Raw genomic sequence first — 18,214 nt, 5'->3', positions numbered from 1 at the left:
CCGTAAGAGACCGGCGCGAGACACCTGGTTAACCCGCCACCTCAACGCCGCCGATTACCATAACGACCGACGGACAGGAAAAGAAGCAAGAAACACAAGAGGAGTAGAAGAAAACGAAGGAGGAGGAGGAAACGGGTCCGCATATGACGCGCCTGACTCAGCCCGCCAATCGGAATCTAGGCGAAGGAGATGACTTTTTCCATTGGTTTAAAAGGGGGAAAGAAAAAAAGCATCACGTGCCCGCCTCTTACTTCAGGCTGTGCGAGGAAGCGGCAGAGGAACAAAACTGAGCGGTGAGTGGGCAACCGCTGTGAGTTTGTGTGCGCGGTTACGCGGAAGTTAGTATCTACATCTCCCAGGGACCAATTACTTCCGAGTAGACCTGTTAGGCTGCAGTCCTAGCTGGGAGGCATAGCTGCCAAGTTTTCCCTTTTCTCGCGAGGAAGCCTATTCAGCATAAGGGAAAATCCCTTAAAAAAAGGGATAACTTGGCAGCTATGCTGGGAGGGAGCCCCATTAAATCCAACAGGGCCTCCTCCTGAGCAAAGTAGCATGGGGGACTTGGCTGGCAGCTGCCCTATGCCCGGTCGCAGGGCTGGATTTCCTTCCCTCGCTTCCTGGTTTCGAAGCAACTTGCCTCCCCAACGCTCCTCGGTGTTATTGAAAGGGTAGCGCGGTGAGCTGAAATGGTGGCAGCTGAAACTTTTCCGTCTCCGGCGGTTTCCAGAGGCAGAGGGTCCTCTCCGGCGGGAAAAGTTGGCAACCGAACGGGGGCGGGGAGAGGGGAGAAGGACCTGGTTTAAATCGAAGAGGGCTGCCCGCATAGACTGTCCAGAACAGTCATTGCAATACTGTACTGTAGATTTCTACTCTACAGAGAGGATGAGATAAGGGACTCTTGGGATGTGTCTCACTGTCCTCTTCATCAGTATGTCGGCATCCTGGGGAAAGAGTGATTCTTCCACTTGCACGCACACAATATTGTGTTAGAGGGTGTGTATATTCCATAGTTTTTGCACATATGGGTCGTGCGGATCGGATTTTTTCCATCCACACATACACACTTTATATTGAACGCTTATCACAGTATGACGTCACATACCCACAATACTGGATGGTAATTAATGGGATGTATTAACACTTTGTGTTTCCCCTTAGTAGTTCCCAAGTTCCTCCCCAAGTTCTGGAAACCTGATGTCCTTTGTGGGCATACAAACACTACAACAGCATAGAATTGTAAAATTGTAGGGTTGGACAAGATCCCAAGGGTCATCTAGTCCAAACCCCTGCAATGCAAGAATCTTTCACCCAATGTGGAGCTTGAACCCCGTGTTGAGAGTGTCATGCTCAACTGACAGAGCTATCCCCATAGCTGTTAACCCTCCCGTTTTTCGCGGGAAACCCCCTTATTTCAATCCGTTTCCCGCCGCTATCCCGGATTGTAGATATCCCATAAATTTCCTGGGTTTCAAAGCAGCTCCTCTCCCTCCCTGCTGGCAATGGAGGCTCCACTCGCCCCCCGCGAGCGAGCAGCCAGCCGCCGCCCAGTAAAACCTCTACCTCGGCGGCTGGCTGCTCGCTCACTTTCCAATTGCTGCCAGAAATCGCCTCTGCGCATGCCCGGGCATGCGCAGAACCGATTTCTGGTGCCGCTCTGCCCCTGTCTGGGCAGCGGAAATCGTTTCTGCGCATGTCCAGATGCCGCCGCTGAAAGTTGTTTCTGCGCATTTCTGAACATGCACAGAACCGATTTCCGGTGCCGCACCGCTGGGTGAGGCTGCTAATCCCTTATTTTCCAATCCGTAAGCTGACAGTTATGGCTATCCCTCAGTTGGGATACAACTCGTATTCTCTCCTAGCCCACAAATCCAACATCATGGGTCGATATAAAGCAGGACTAATTTTCTTTGTGCCCAACAGTCTCCAGGCATGTAATAATATTGCCCAGGCATTCCTCCTGAGCTCTTCAAACTTAGTTCTAATCATAATTAACGTATATAGCCCCCCCTTGCCCCAACAAGCAGACATTGACAGGATATTGGAACCAACTCACATACTTTTTGGAAAAACTGGAGACCAAATTCCCTATCATTGACCCATCAATTGCAGGCAATTTTAATGCTAGAGCTATCCCTCAGTCAATTTGTAATTAGCTCACATTTTCCCAGTCCTGCATTCGAAGTTTCTTTTTACCACAGGCAATGGAGGGAAAGAGTTAAATAGTGCACTATCTCTGCAGGTATGGGCAGGAAGATGTATAATGTAGACAAGTGGGGAAACTGGTTCCTGGATAAATTGCATGACACCTCCTTTCTTGATATGCTCAACTCAACTTGCCACTCAGCTTAACTCCTTTAAACTATTTTCTCATATTGAGAAAAAAGTTTTGACTTTTATATTAGTCACACGGCCCAATTGGCCTCCCAATCCGGCCCGCGACGCCCCCCGCCGCCCGCTGCCGCCGCCCGCTCTTGCGGCGCGGCGGCGACCTTCAAAACCGAAAATCCTTTGTGCGCATGCGTATGGGCCTCTCCCGACCCAGAAGAGGTCATTTCCGATGCACTTCCGGGTCGGGGGAGGCCCATACGCATGCGCACAAGCGATTTTCGGCGATTTTTTTCTGTGCGTGTGCGCATGCGCACGGGTGCGCACTCCCCCGCCCTCCGGCCCGCTGCGCGCGCACTCCCCTGCCCTCCAGCCCGCCACGCGGTCGGCGCAGCGGGCACCGGCCCGAAGCCCGGTAAGTCTGGGGACCACTGGTCTAAACTATTGTCTTTTGATTGCTTTGTGGGTGGATTGATACTGAAGTATGGACTGCACATTACGGTATTTACAATACCTTGTTTTGTGTAGGGTTCCAACATTAAAATATGCTTTTTTAATGCATGCTCCAACTTCAGTTTTACCCAAAGTAGCCTAATAGTAGGCTAACAATGTTCCTACTTGATGTGTCCTGGGTTTCGAAGATGGTTTGAGAGGGGAGTGCCACAATGTTGGGAAAACACTTTCACATACCATATCCTCATTGTGTGGACTTGGTGTATAGGTAAGAAAGTGGTGTTAAAGTATGTACTTAAAACTGCTTAGGGTGATGGTACCTGGAAGGCTACAGGTAACAAGTGCAAGTTGTAGGGCACAAGGATAAGCTGATGGACCACAGAATGCCAATCAAGGGAGACTGCTATGTTTTGTACCAGTTGGAGGCAGCCATGCAGAAGGAAATATTACAACATTGGGGGCTTTTTAGTTCAAAGAAAATACAGTAGTAGGTTCTGTAACAGAAGTGTATAAAATTATGCATGGTATGGAGAAAGCAGAGAGAGTGAAGTTTTTCTCTCTTTCACAACATTGGCACTTAGGGACATCCATTGAAGCTGAACATTGGAAGCTTCAGGACAGACAAAAGACAGTACTTATAATGTATAGTGAAACTATGACATTTGTTTCCATGAGAGGCAGTGATGGCCACCAACTTGGAAGGCTTTTAAAGAAGATTCAACAAATTCTTAGACTGAGGACAAGGCTATCAGTGGCTACTTTCCCTGATGGATGTGTTCTTCCTCCATTGTTGGAGGCAGTAAGCTTCTGAATACATGTTGCTGGAAACCACAGAAGAGGAACATGCTGTTGCCCTCAGGACCTGCTTGCAGGCTTCCCCAAAGCACCTGACTGGCCAGAATGCTGGAATAAATTGGTCACTGGTCTGATTCAGCTCACTCTTAAGTTCTTAGAAGATATTGCATGAGTCGATTTCCAAGACTATTTATAAGGAAAATTTATTTTTATCATAAGATTGCAGAGGATATATAGCTGTATTTCAACTTTAACATGTTCTGCTTTATCCATAGGTAGGCCATTTGTTCAGCACCAATACTGCTGTGGAAATAGAACTTTATTTGGAGGGTGATAGTGGATTTGCATATTTATACAAGTTAAAGTTGAGATCACTGTGGACACCCTGTGGTGAAAATAGGCATGAACAGTCAGGTACTGAAAAAGGTATGGTGTTGCAGCAAGTCATTTAGTTCTCCTGCGTCTGTAATAACTCTGTACCAAGATCTTAATGGAACTTCCAGTAACACATGCAATTGGTCGACTTGCATATCTCTGTTGCAATAATGTTCTGTCACTTGCAATAATGGGTAGAAGGTGGGAGATTATAGAATGCTATTAATGTTACTAGCAGCTGTGCCCCTGTCTGCTCCATTCACTGCCCCCCACTATTCTTCCCACATTAACCCCCTAGAGCAGTGGTTCCCAAACTGTTTTGGCCATGCCCCACCCAAGCATCTCTAAAATCCTGATTGCCCTCCCCTCCTGTGACATATAATTCTTATTATTCAAAAAATGAACTCCTATTCACGTGGAGGAAGCCTAAAAGGCCATTCACTGTTAATAACTCATTGCCCCCCTTAAAAATCAAATTGCCGCCCTGTGGTGCGTGAGCCCCACATTGGGAACCATGGGTCTAGAGCTTCCACTTCCCACCCCTACTAAGCTCACTTTTCACCTTCCCAACCTTATTTCAGAAGCTACTAGTCTCTTCTACTCTGTTGTGCAAACACACTTTGCATCCCTGTTTTCACTTTCACCCCCATGTCCATGCCTCCTCACTTACTTTTGTCCACCCTCATTATAACCTCTTGCATCCTCCTACCACACATTGCAATTAATAAGCACCCTTTCTGCCCTTTGCCCAGTTATGAAGCTACCAACCTGGCCTATTCAGACTCTTTCACACTCCTGCTTTCATCTTCAACCCCATTCCCATGCCACCTACTCTGTCTTATTTTGCAACCCGCTTTGCACCTTCATTCTATTTTTTCCTCACCCCTTTTCTCAACTCTCCTTGCACACAGACAAGGGCATAGAAAGGGCGGTGCGGTGGGGGCAGGCAGCCCGCCCCAGGTGTCATCCCGGGGGGGGGGAAACAAAATCCCCCCTGGGTGGCGTGCACTGCTGCGCCATGATCAAACCCCCACTGGGAGGATTGCGCTGCCATGCCGTGATTGGCCCACCATCAGGAGGATCGCGTCACTGTGCCACAACTGGCCACCCACCAGGAGGATCATGGCGCCATGCTGCAATCAGTCCCCCCTGGGAGGATCACGCTGCCGCGCTGTAATTGGACCCCCCCCCCCGGAGGGCTGCACCGCTCCAGATGCCGGAGCCGCTAGCTCCACCACTGCACAAAGACCATCCTTATTTCCACACCCTTACCCTCTTCTCCTTATTGTTCATCTCCCTTTCCATACACACATTATCTCCCTCCCCTCCCATTTCCATGCCTCCTTTCTTCTATTCTGCAGCCCCTTTTGTATGCATAACCCATGCTGATATATATTACTGTATCTTAAGAGCAAGCCCATCAGTTTGTTCAGTTAGATAATATTAAGTTCAGTTGATGGATGTTGTACATATATGTGTGTCTGCTTGTCAGTAAAATATTTCTGCTAAATTACTACATTGAATCTGGAACTTTGTTGAAAACACATGGTACCGGGAGCAAAATACATTGTGAGAAAGTACTATGGGATGTTTGAATGCACCTCATCTCTCATGTGAGGCAGCTGAAAACTTCAGAACAGCATTTCTGCCCATTTCAGTGTTTCCCCTTTTCACTCCCACAATGACAGAAGTTTGAGTAAAGCAGGGGGTGTGTGCAGTGGCGTAGCAAGGTCAGGTGGTACCTGGTGCGGAAAATTTGCCAACCCCCCCATTGAAATTATTAAAATAAAGGAAAAAAAGATAGGGGGTGGGGGGTGGGACATAGATGAATGTTGTGAGTTCAAACAACAGCAGAGGGTTGAATGAAGGAGGGATAAAGTGACACTGCAGTTTGGTTTGTTTTTTAATGGAACAAATTACAAATAATTTTTAGTGGAAAACTTCTTAATATTAAGCAAAAAATTAATCATTTTAAGTTTACAATATAATATTCAGATGGAGTTTAAAATTGAAGATACATGGAACAGCTTACCAGTCAGTCATGATCCAGTTACAATCAAGTTGACAGGTGAAGATGCTGGAATGATGATAGAAGTGTGTGCTCCATTTTTTAACGATCCTCCGCCTCCTGGTGAACCTGGAAAACCATTCAATGGACTGTGGGACTATGAGGGTAAGTGAATCAATCTTATTGCAAGGTTCTATCATGTATATTCTGGCAGCATCTCCTGTGTATAGGCTGGCATTCCTGTAAAGAGAAATGCTGAACTTTGTTTAAAGAAACGCAACAACAGGTTATGTGGAGTGCTCTTGTTCAAGCTTGCAGACAGATAACTCTGCCATTTTTCAGAGTCTTCCATTCCACCCCAGCTTTCCATTTTTCACCCCCAACAGATTCATCATTTTGTGCCCACTGAATATGCTCAATACTTATTATGCTGTGAGGGGGTGTAGGTCCCCTATTCCCCCCCCCCCACCGCCTCTCCTTTGCCCATCCTCTACTTCTGTAAAGCTTTGGGTTCTCCTGAATCTGCTGATCATAGCTGCCAAGTTATCCCTTTTTTTCAGGGATTTTCCATTATGCTGAATAGGCTTCCTCGCGAGAAAAGGGAAAACTTGGCAGCTATGCTGCTGATGTGGCTAGATGGTGCTGTTTTGGTTACGTAAGATCTACATTGAGAGAATGAGCTTTCCATTAGTAGTATCCAGAATCCTGTGACTATCAGAGAAGCTGATTCAAAACAAGTGCCCTAAACATTCAGTTTTCTTTCCAGTATTGATTATTTAATATCTAATTTCTATACTGCTTAATATATTAAATATATATTCTTAGAGATAAGGGTACAAAAGACTGAAGCAACAGCAAACAACTTAAACATAATATTACAAAAATACACAGTTACATATAAGCACTGCATGAATACATAGGGTTGTTATTGTGTATATAAATAAAATAAAATAAAATAAAAATATTCCTTTTCCTTCTGGCACATCCTATCATCCTCTGGGTTTCTCACCCAGAGTCCAGCAAACTCTGAGCTCACCCACAAAGGTTTCACATTAAAAAGAGCTACTTGAAGCAGCAAACATCAGCCTAGTCTCTCGCTCTAGACTTGTTCTTTATGTGTAGACCATAGCTGCCAAGTTCTCCCTTTTTTAAAGGGAAATTCCCTTATGCTGAATAGGCTTCTTCGCAAGAAAAGGGCAAACTTGGCAGCTATGGTGTAGACCCAAGGCACTGCCTGAGACCTCCCACAGCTGTGTCCCATTCAGTTGCACCTGGAACAACCAGTTCCAGGTGCAGCAGCTTTCCCAGGGGTCCAAAGGATGAGGAGAGGCTGCCCTTCCACCAACATCTGTTTCCTCACTCTCTGTCCTCTTCTAGCTGGGATGTAATGTAATATAGTGGGGCAGAAGGGTCATTTAATTTGTAATGGGAAGGCTACTTATTGCAAATTATTAGGGGTTATGAAAGCTGAATAAATATTATAACTGTGTTGTAAACATCAATTACAATTTATATATCAAGTACTGTAATATATTTTAGGTTATCTCAAAAGGCAGGCAATTTTCATGAAATCTGTGTCCTTTTTTGAGCATCCCTCTCTGCAATTCTGCCTCCTAGGTAAAGAAATATATTACTATCCTTGTCTTGGGATTTTTTTTGTAAATTATCATCTAATTATCCAGATCTGAATCAAAACTAATGTTATTAATGCCAGGTTCCTTGTAGAAATTGTCACACAGCTTGTGAAAACCTAAAGAAATACAATGCTATGAAACCTACAGGGGCATTATTATTGTTATTATTATTATTGCCAGTTTATATGGTGTAAACAGTACAAAAGGACAGGCTCCTGCCTCAAAGGGGAAAATGGTTTTGCAAATTGTTATGGGGATATGCTACAACATATGTTTGCAAGTGTGTAAATGCTAGCAATAGGCTATTTATAGCACAAGCTGCTTATTCCATATACAGTGTTACAGTGGACAAAATGGTACTAATCCGTTACTATGCATGGCAGTGATTAAGCACTGCCTCTGAATGATCTTCCCATATGGTATTCCCAAATACCATAGTCAATTACAAAATGAATGCAAATCCATATATTTATCCCATCAATAAAGTTTGGTAACTGTATATTGGTTAGGGCTGCCATATCATAGCTGCCAAGTCTCCCACTGAAAAATGCGGGATCAGCAGCGGTGTGGCACCGGAAGTCGCTTCTACGCATGTCTGGACAGTTATGTGCCATATGTCCAGATTTCCCCGGACATTACTGGGATTTCAAAGGCGGAATTGATGTCCTGGGCAGAGGGATTTCCAAAAGGCGGTGCTTTGTAAAAAAAAAAAAATCTCAACAACTTTTGGGGTGTCCTAATTTTTACTTTTTGAAACATGGCAACCCTAATCTTGGTGCATTAGCTTCAAGGTTTTTAACTTTCCTGTGTGATAAAGACTCTTATGTACATCTTGGAAGTGTAGCATCAGAATCTCTCATCTTTTATGCTGGATAAATTAATTTTCACTAAATGAGTAGTCAAAAGAACTTTTGTCTTATAATACAAATTCCCAAACTTCAGTACAGTTGCCGCTTAAGCTCACTGGTTTTCTTACTGGCAACTGTTTCTTTAAGGGATCTGTTGATAAATCAACTGCTTAAAACTAATACCATAATACAGATTTTCAAATAGCCACCCACTTTGTAGCCTGTTTAAAGTAAGAGTGATGTTCACTGTAAGAGACATGCTCAGTGTAGACCCATTAATTGCAGTGTATCTACCTTGAGTGTGATTTGGCTTGGGTGACATCCAAAGTACCTAATATAATCAGTCATATCATCAGTTCACCACTCCTATCAGCCCATCACCCATTCCCACCCCCCCACCCCCACCCTCTGAATATAAATAAGGGTCTGGTTGATTCTGTTTCAGTGTATCTGACGAAGTGTGCATGCACACGAAAGCTCATACCAAAATAAAAACTTAGTTGGTCTTTAAGGTGCTACTGAAGGAATTTTTTTATTTTGCTTCGACTCAGACCAACACGGCTACCTACCTATCATCAGTCATAAAACTTATAAAACTTGGTTCTCTCATTTTGTAGGCCACATACCATACTACTGACGCAGGAATATCTGGATAACACGACTAAAAACTACCTTCACTGTTGAACTCAGATCCTGCTTTCAGTTTAACATAGGCATCTATGGGAACAGGATACTGGGCTAGATGGGCCATTGTCCTGATCCAGTAGGCTCTTCTTAAGTTCTTAAAACATTTTTTGATGGACCAACAACTTCTGTGGTCTTGTTTGACATAGCCACTATATTTCTCCAAGTCTAAGTAATCTCTCCCCATCTCAGCTGGGCTTTCGCTTTGACTTCCCTGATTTCCATCACTATGGAGATGACTACCGGTTCTTGATAGTTGGAGTTTCAATGTTACCAACACTACTTTGAATCTATTTTTCTTAAACAGGACGATATATCAGTGTGAAGTCATCTGGCAAGTTTCCTTGGCTATGTGATCTTCACATTTTAAACTTCTTTCTTATGCCATCAAGCTTATATGGCTTTATCTTGCATTCAAGCTCCGCAGGTTTCTAAATGTTAGTATTGCAGCATTGTTGCCAAAATAACATTCACAGCATAATGCATTCAAATTGGCAGTGCAATAAATATGTACAGTGTTCAAAATATTCACTAATTGGCTATGTTCACATAGCATTCTAGAGGAGAATCTGGAGTAATAGTTGAGTATGCTGCTACCTGCTATAATAACACCAATTTTGTATTTAAAAAAACTTAAATGTGCTGTATGAGCATCAGTTGGAACAATTTCCCCCATTCTTTTTATTTTCTGCTTTTGAAGGTATGAAGAATTCATAATTTATACTTCCCTAGGTGGAGGAGAAATCTTTTTCTGGGAGCCATTTGTATTTTATTATTATTTCTTGCAGCTGTTTCCGTTGATCAGTACTGCATTGGAAAGTAGCAGCAGGATTCCTGAGTAGCTTTTTCATACATATGAATGAAATTCTTTCCCTGCTCTCTCAATTGTTTCACATTCATTCCATTGCTTTAGGAGTATATTGCATCAGTTTCTTGCACTTAAGGCTTTTCCTTAGGGGCAGTGCAATGAGTGATTGCTCAGTTCTGTTCAATTTTACCTACACACACATCCCGTAAGAATCCCTAAGCATCACTTACCTGATTGACAGCTAATATCAGGTAGAAAAACTGTTATTTTCCACAGCTGTTTCCATCCTTATCAAGATGGAAGAATCAATCTTTTGTTTCTTCTCCCTACGTATATACACACAGAGAGTTTGTAAAACACTTTTTTGTAGTAGTTTTAAAAGCAATACTATTCTTGATTATGGTAATTATAAGCTATTTGAAAAGAGTTTTCAAAGCGCATTATGAAAAATATATACAGTTAGTGGGCTGCCGCACTATCGTATCCACTCAGAGGTAAGTCCCACTGAGTTCAATTGGGCTGTACTCCTAGGTAAATGGATATAGGATTGTAGCCTAAGTCTGCACTCCTAAATGCAGTAGGGAATAAGTTATATTGAGCAATTGGGATTGAGTTCATGTAACTGTGTGTAGGTTTGCACTGTAAATATAAAAATGATTTAAAATGAAACAGCAATGCTTTTTTGGTTTTTAGTTGTAGAAGCTTTCTTCTTGAATCACCAAACTGAGCAGTACTTAGAAGTGGAGTTTTGTCCGTAAGTAAACATTTCAAAATCCTTTAATTTCTTATGCAATTATGATGCTTGAATCCTTGATGTGTAAGCTTGTATTTGGGAGATTGCTAGAATTCTAAGAGTGCTTTCAGCTTTATGGAGGTGAAGAACAAGATTTGCCACTAGGGAATCCCATCCAGACCTTGTCCAGTATCAGAAGTGTCTTTCTGCTTGGAGTTGTTCTGTGGCTTTGGAAGGTAGCTGGTGATTCTACAATGTGGCTAGAAAAAATAAGATGGTTTCTCTCAGTCTGTATATTTTGGCAGTAAGCTAAGGAGCAGAGCTGTAAAGTTAATGTATATTGACGTGCAATGCAATATTATATATGTTGTAAGCTGCCCAGAGTGGCTGGGGAAACCCAGCCAGATGGGCAGGATATTAATCTTAATAAATTAATTACTAATATTAATATTATTATACAGTGAGATGGTAAGGTGATGCACAGGGACAGAGTCCTTAAGAGCAAAATCACCTGCATGTTTTTCTATGCGGTTGCCAATACTCTACATGTAAAGCTCTGTAGGAATCTTTAATTTGCAGCTGCAGTATTATAACATTAACCAATGAATGAATTTCTGTATTCTTACAGAATCAGAGTGAGAAGAATCCAAGATAGGATAAAGAGTCCAAGATAGGATAAAGGCAGTGTACGTTTTTATTGAGTCCATTCAGGGAGGCAAGCTCTGAAAAATATATAAAATTGGGGATTTGAGTGGTGCTGTAGCTAGGGTGGGGGACCAGTGAAAATGATGGACAATTATGAGCAAATTTAAAAGCGGCCCATAAAGATGTGTGTGTATGTGGCTGTGGATTGGTAAAGACTTACTTCAGCAAATGCCTTCTTTGTAAAGAAAGGTAAAGGTAAAGGACCCCTGAACGGTTAAGTCTAGTCAAAGACGACTATGGGGTGCATTGCTCATCTTGATTCAGGCCAAGGGAGCCAGTGTTTGTCCACAAGCAGCTTTCCAGGTCATGTGGCCAGCATGGCTGGCACAACGGAACACCATGGCACTCCAGTGGCACCCATTTATCTACTTGCAGTGGTGTGCTTTTGAACTGCTAGGTTGGCAAGAGCTGGGACAGAGCAATGGTAGCTCACCACTGTCACACCGATTCAACCTGCTGACCTTCTGATCCCCAAGCCCAAGAAGCTCAGTTGTTTAGACCACAGTGCCACCCGCATCCCTAGGTTTGAATCCACGTGACTGAGTGAACTCCTGTTGCTCTGTCCCAGTTTCTGCCAATCCAGCAGTTCAAAAGCATACCATTGCAAGTAGATAAAGGTGGGAAGGTAAACGGTGTTTCTGTGTGCTCTGACTTCCATCACAGTGTTCCATTGTGCAGAAGCAGTTTAGTCATGCTGGCCACATGACCCGGAAAGCTGTCCGTGGACAAATGCTGGCTCCCTCAGGCTGAAAGCAAGATGAGCACTGCACCCCATAGTTGCCTTTGACTGGACTTAACCATCCAGGGGTCCTTTATCTTACCTTTACCTTATTTGTAGAAGTAGTTCAGAATGAAGCAAATACAGTTGTGCAATTTAATGGCTGTTGACTTATGTAGCAAGTTGCTTAGGAGTTATTTGCATTTTGTCAGGTTACACAATTTTCTTCTGACAACTATAAGCTGCCTCTGGTTTAGAGACATGCTAATTGATATATTTCTGGTATGACTATATTATGTTTTTGTAGGCATGGGCAGTATCTGGTGTTGCTGCTTTCTGGCAGACGAAAAGTGTGCAAAGTAAGTGAACCATAGGATTCCACCACCACCTTCCCCAAACACACAATTACTTCAACACTCACGGGACTGGGGTAAATCTGCATATCTTCTTTTAACACAGCAAGAACTTCCTTTAATGTTTGAAGTGTCGAGAACGTGTGTCAAATGGAATGGAAAAGCTCATCTTCCTTGGAGTTATTTCCCACCAGCTACCGACAGATTTAATGCATTTGCAATTCATGGGTCAGGAGTTAACAGAACATATGAAGCCCTCTTCCCTGTACCTCAACATGACATTGTGGCAAAACAGAAACCCGATTTGTAAGTACACCTGTGGTGCTTTTTTGGGGGGGGGGAGTGGCGGTTCTAAGAGACTGGTGTGAGTGGGAGAATATTTTATTGCCCTTCAAGTTAGAAGGGCAAGTTATATTAGGACCCAAACTGCAGAATCTAGACAAGAACTTAAATGCAGTGATGTTGCTTCTGCTGGTCAAGGATGCTTTTTATTCGGCTTCTAGTAATTTTACTATTGAAAACGTTAACACATTAAAGGAATTCAAACAAAATAACCTTTAAAGATCATTCTCTCACACATACTGTACACTGCTTTGCTAAGCTTATCCTTTGGGATATAATATAATACCTGTACACTTATTGAATTGGATCAAGAGGTGCATTGGGAAATGTGAATGTATGAATGATGGTGTAAAATATTAGAACAATGCTTACTTTTCTTCCCCCTGTGTTCTTTTGAATGGTTTCTTGGGTCTGGGGTAGCTTGCTGTGCTCCATATTCATTAGTATTTACTGAAAGGAAATATCTGGTAGTATGTGTGCATTACAACATTTCAATCTGCAAAATGTGCACTTCTGATAAAAAAATGCTTTATGCCTGAACTGAAATGAGACTTTGTGAGATGTCCACTTGAAACATAACCTTGCATACAGTGTAATGTGCTCTCTGGGTAGTTGCACCATAAAACCTCCAATCCTATCTACTACCCATCTGTTTATCTTGGTGGCTACTTTTTATTCTTTATTTGACAGTGTGTTATCTGCACTCCTTACTTTCATACTTTTTCTTGCATGAAAACTCAGAAGGCAACATGGCACAGAATGTAATTATTTGAATCAGTTTCACAATATGAATGTGACACACACACACACACACACACATATAAATTACAGTGTAAATTCTTGGGGTGGTGAAGAACAACACACTTACACTAGTTCTGTAATACATAGTTACTGTACTGTAGTTTTGTAATGCAATAACTTTTTTTTCATACCAATTTAGCAGATGTGGAAAGGGGTAAGTGTAAATGTTTCCAACCTATCTGACTCTTTTGCTCCTTTCTTTTGCAGCCATCGCCTAGAATATTTTAAATGCCTGAACCTGAAACTGTTAATGGGAGAAGATTGGAAGCAACCAGAATCTGACTTGTGGGCACTATATAAATGCAACTAAATAAAAAAGACAAAAGGTAGGCTACCAGATAGCTTAAAGTAGGTGGTTAGACACTGATGACCACTGCCTAACTGTAGTACTTATAAGCATTCAGTGGATCAAATCGAAGAGTGTTGACTTCAGTTTGCTGAAGTCCGCTGCCATAGTTGCATTATATATCTGCATGTATGAAAATATCTGTCACCAATGTCTAGGTTGGAGAAAAAGTTTTGTTTCCTCTCAACTGGGCCTTTCACAGTTGCTCATTTGCATCCTGATCATATACTTTTATTTAGTTATCAATAAGGATCTGGGTAGGTTTAGCCTGCAAAAGAGGAGACTGAGAGCAGATACGATAGCCATCTTCAAATATCTTAAGGGCTGTCACATGGAAGTGAGAGCATGCTTGTTTTCTCTTGCTCTGTAATAAAAATACAATTAACAGGAAAATAAAACATATTTGAAACACTTCTAAAACATGTAGAAACTGTTAAAATAATCTAGAAACACTGAAACACAACAAAACATGTAACGTGTCATGTATCTGAATAGACCTCCTGAAACAGAAACATTTTCAGCAGCCATCAATAATGTCAATAGTCGGGGAGTTTCAAAATACAGGCGCTAAAGACATGACTCCTGATGAATGCAATATAGACATTGCATGACACTTACAGAAGTGTGAGTTTTGCAGATTGAAGTGATCAAGTTGGCACATAAGCAAACTGGTCCCCGGCCATTAAGGCATTATATACCAATATTATTATGAGTCCTATGGATGATATTGGAGGCTGTTTACTAACTATTAATGTTGGGCCAGAATTTGTTCTGGATACTGAGAGTCCAGGCCTTTGCAAATAGTAACAATGCACCCCAAAAGTCCTTGCACCTTATGTGTCTAGTCCAGCCTCAACCCACCCCACAAGTTGTTGCTAATGAGTAATTGACTGTGTCTTTACTTCCTCGTTTAGTCATTTTATCAGCTTTGTGATCTTCAGCTGTCAAGCATCTAATCTTATTCAAATCCCCATATTGATCTACTTTCTTTACAGGTCACTTGAGTATTGCTCTTTTATTGGTTCTGTTTCTCACATTTCCCTCACACAGATTGTCTCTGTAGTAAAGTATTTCATGTTCTGGGGGTCTTAAATACCCAACCGCTTCAAAGATTACCTGACTGGAATGCAAAAGATGGAAGGATACCAAGAAAAGAAAAGAGATGAGATGAGATGAGATGAGAAGAATCCTTCTAATTCCAATCTAATTTATCCTATCCTCCATTCTTGCGAATTTCTTCCTAAGTCAATTATAGATGCTGTCTGATAGCTGACATTACTTCTGCAGTAAAGAAAATGGGAACTTTCCCCCCTGAAGCCACACATGTGTATCCTAATGGATAAGAAGTGGCGATGTAATCAAGCTGTTTTCAAACAAAATCCATGATTGATGCTGCTTGCAAGAATGAATTGAGAAACTAATCCAATCACACTCTGCTATACCTGCTAGAGCAGGCATCCCCAAACTTCGGCCCTCCAGATGTTTTGGACTACAATTCCCATCATCCCTGACCACTGGTCCTGTTAGCTAGGGATCATGGGAATTGTAGGCCAAAACATCTGGAGGGCCGCAGTTTGGGGATGCCTGTGCTAGAGCATAATTGGACATTAAACATTTCACTTTTCCCAACACAAGCATGTGCTTATTTTATTTACAATGACCTCCATTGAGATAGCTGCAAAATTATTTTGTTGCTCTGTTTGCCACCTGCATTTTTTTCAATGCCCCTCTGATAAATGGACACTTTTTGGGGTGTTGACAACTTGCGGTCATGGAAGATCTGTGGAACTATCCACTTGGCATGAGCAGGCAAACATTGTAATTCCACTAAAAACATGTTCTGTTTAACCAGAAATGGGTATTGTCTCAATGTATTTAATCTTTAATTATTGATTAGCGCAAGATAAAAGTAAATGACGTACCTGTTCATTGTGTATATCAAGCAGGTTTTCATTTCTCACACCAAACTGATTATGACTTAAGTATAAAGGAACAATGAATGGAACAATATTGATCCAGGTGCTTTTTATCATCTTTTCCCATTATACATGAAATTAAAATGAAAGTAGCTAGATGCTCACTTTTGATGAAAGAAAATTATTGTTTTTTCATCCAAGGCAATGTAATATAATCTGAACTGCAAGTTATTACAGAAGACATTTGATTAAATACAGAAAAAATATAGTATCTCTGGGTATGTTGTGTATGTATCTCTATATGATGCTGGCTAAAATGTTGCACCCACCTTGATCAGCACAGATCTGTTCATGTTTTATGTGTGTCTTTTGAAGGTATGTTCTGGGTGGTATTCAACTAAGTTTTACTCAGAAGAAATTGAAATTAATAGGACCTAACAAACGTATTCATTTCACTGGATGTATTCTGAATAAAACTTAGCTGAATATTGTTTGATGTCTGGTAGACGAGCTGAATAGGGCTCCAGGAAGACAACTGCTACACAGGTAGCACTCAAATTAAAGTGTGTAGCACTATGGCATACAAACACAACCCCACTCCCCCACTGCTGTGGAAGGTACAATTGCTAGCAGGCAAGTCATTGCATCTGTGCATGCTGCTAAAATAAGTGAAATGCTATCAAAGAAGACAAGCGGCTATGGCAGTAATGACTCCACACTTTTCCTAGCTACTCTTAAAATACCAGGAGTGAACCTTGTTTTAACCATCCCAAATTGAGACAAGGCCACAAATAAATAGCACAATTACCACAGCATATTGGAGGACACCATGCTTCTCTTGCCGCTTGCGGGGTGTATTAACTCTAGGTAGAAAGAATAGGATTTTCCTAATGCATGAAAGAACAGGTGCTAAGATTGAGGTTACTAGTGATAACTCACAAGTATGTATTGGAACTGGAGTTTCTGCAGACTAAAATCTGTTAAAAGCAGCTATGCAAACAAGAGATCAAAATAAGATTTTGGAATGTGTTTGAAAGCATAGTGCCTAACAATATTGCAGAATCAATAAATGATGTGATGCTAATAACATAAGCACATGGTAGTTAACAAGGAAGGATAATGCAGAAAAAGTATGATGCAGTTGGGTATAGACAAAAGAACCATTTTATACGTCAGTTTGACATCTGCTCGAGACTGGTGATTTGGGTCATATGCTTGATCTAAAAATGGTTTTGGGGAATTACATGAAAATGTCAGCCTACAAACCCATTTACCATTTTTACATGTATAATAGTTAACGCATTCTGTATCATTTTAAATATGTTTTCCAAAGTTTCATAATCTGGCATTTTTTTCAAAATGGCATTTTATGTGTGTGTGAGCAAGCAACCAGCAGCATGACATTCAAGGTGACTTGGAATTTCTCTTTTCCTAATCTTCAGTTAAAGACCTCTCCAAGAAAATAGACAATAGGTTTATGACCCTTCATTGTATTGAAAAGTTGGCTTTCTCATTTAGTAAAATGAGAAGAAAAACAGGGGATGATGCCTATATGGGAAATGTGATTATTCTGAAAGAAAGCAGAAACAGTCACTGAAGTACTGCTGTCAGTTGGCAACTTTGTTATTGTTGAATTTGAGACACGGAGATTGAAAAGAAAAGTTGTGGACCAGGTAGGGATGTAAAGTCAGTTTTTGTTCTCTCAGCTTCTTATTTTTCAAATCTTAAATTGCTCCAGCAGTTTGCAAATTCTAAAATATTCATGAAATTCACCAGCATCTTACTGTGACTTACTCCTAATAAACACAATGGGTTGAAAAGAAACAAATCATTAGGGTATTGACTGAGCCAAGTCAAAAATTCCTTTGGGCATTGCAACTTCTTAAATGGATTTGGTGGTGCACACCTGCAATTTGTGAATGCAAAGTAATGTGTCATATCACACAGTGTCTTGCTCTGAAGGCATTTATTTTTATGCGTTTGTCACTGAATTTTATGTGTTATGTTGGTCACAGGTCATATGCTGGAAAACTTTTTCACAGTTGCCAATAACAGTAACTGTGTATATTGCTTACTGATTGATTTTTTAATTCAAAATTTTAGAGAATATAATTCTTTTAAGGTCCAGATAAATTATTGTGGTTGTAAAACTGTTTTGCTAGTCACAACTTTTAAAATACAATAAAAAGAAATCATTTAAACAATCTGGCATATTTCTTTATTTTTGAAGGGAACATCAATCAAGTTAACACACAATAATACCGGCCAATACACAAAATATTATGTGTAGAAGATTACAAATATTATGTTGGTCTCTATGGAATTACCCTTTTGTGAGAATATTGCTATTTACATGAATTAGAAGGACTC

At 41.3% G+C, this 18,214-nt stretch overlaps 2 protein-coding genes across 10 annotated transcripts in view; one reads left to right on the top strand and one right to left on the bottom strand.

Annotated features, from left to right (window-relative positions):
• The window catches only part of SCLT1 (sodium channel and clathrin linker 1), a 47,124-nt gene extending 46,920 nt beyond the window's left edge, over positions 1-204 (bottom strand). The window contains exon 1 of one of the 6 annotated variants that reach the window (XM_060278598.2): positions 59-204. The gene's annotated coding sequence lies outside the window, so the exon portion shown is untranslated. Of the gene's footprint in view, positions 1-24 lie in introns of all 6 variants that reach the window. The other 5 variants (XM_088660328.1, XM_035114065.3, XM_060278597.2 and 2 more) reach the window with 5 other exon arrangements.
• LOC132591104 (UPF0462 protein C4orf33) lies at positions 163-18,048 on the top strand. Of its 4 annotated transcripts, none has more exons than XM_060278601.2 (8): positions 163-293; positions 3,849-3,999; positions 5,944-6,121; positions 10,624-10,684; positions 12,394-12,445; positions 12,546-12,745; positions 13,790-13,908; positions 14,979-18,048. In XM_060278601.2, exons 2-7 carry the CDS (start codon positions 3,976-3,978, stop codon positions 13,890-13,892), a joined length of 618 nt encoding a protein of 205 aa, XP_060134584.2. In that variant the 5' UTR covers positions 163-293; positions 3,849-3,975; the 3' UTR covers positions 13,893-13,908; positions 14,979-18,048. The 4 variants fall into 4 exon arrangements, with proteins under 4 accessions (XP_060134584.2, XP_060134585.2, XP_088516459.1 ...); XM_060278602.2 differs by having other exon boundaries at positions 14,924-18,048; XM_088660333.1 differs by having other exon boundaries at positions 262-293; positions 5,925-6,121; positions 14,979-16,115.
• Positions 18,049-18,214: the final 166 nt, after the last annotated feature.

The sequence above is a fragment of the Zootoca vivipara genome, chromosome Z1 (assembly GCF_965207765.1).
Source record: "Zootoca vivipara chromosome Z1, rZooViv2.hap1.1, whole genome shotgun sequence".
Lineage (NCBI taxonomy): Eukaryota > Metazoa > Chordata > Lepidosauria > Squamata > Lacertidae > Zootoca > Zootoca vivipara.
Note: the sequence above shows the minus strand (reverse complement) of the source record. Positions and strands in the feature narration are given on the sequence as shown.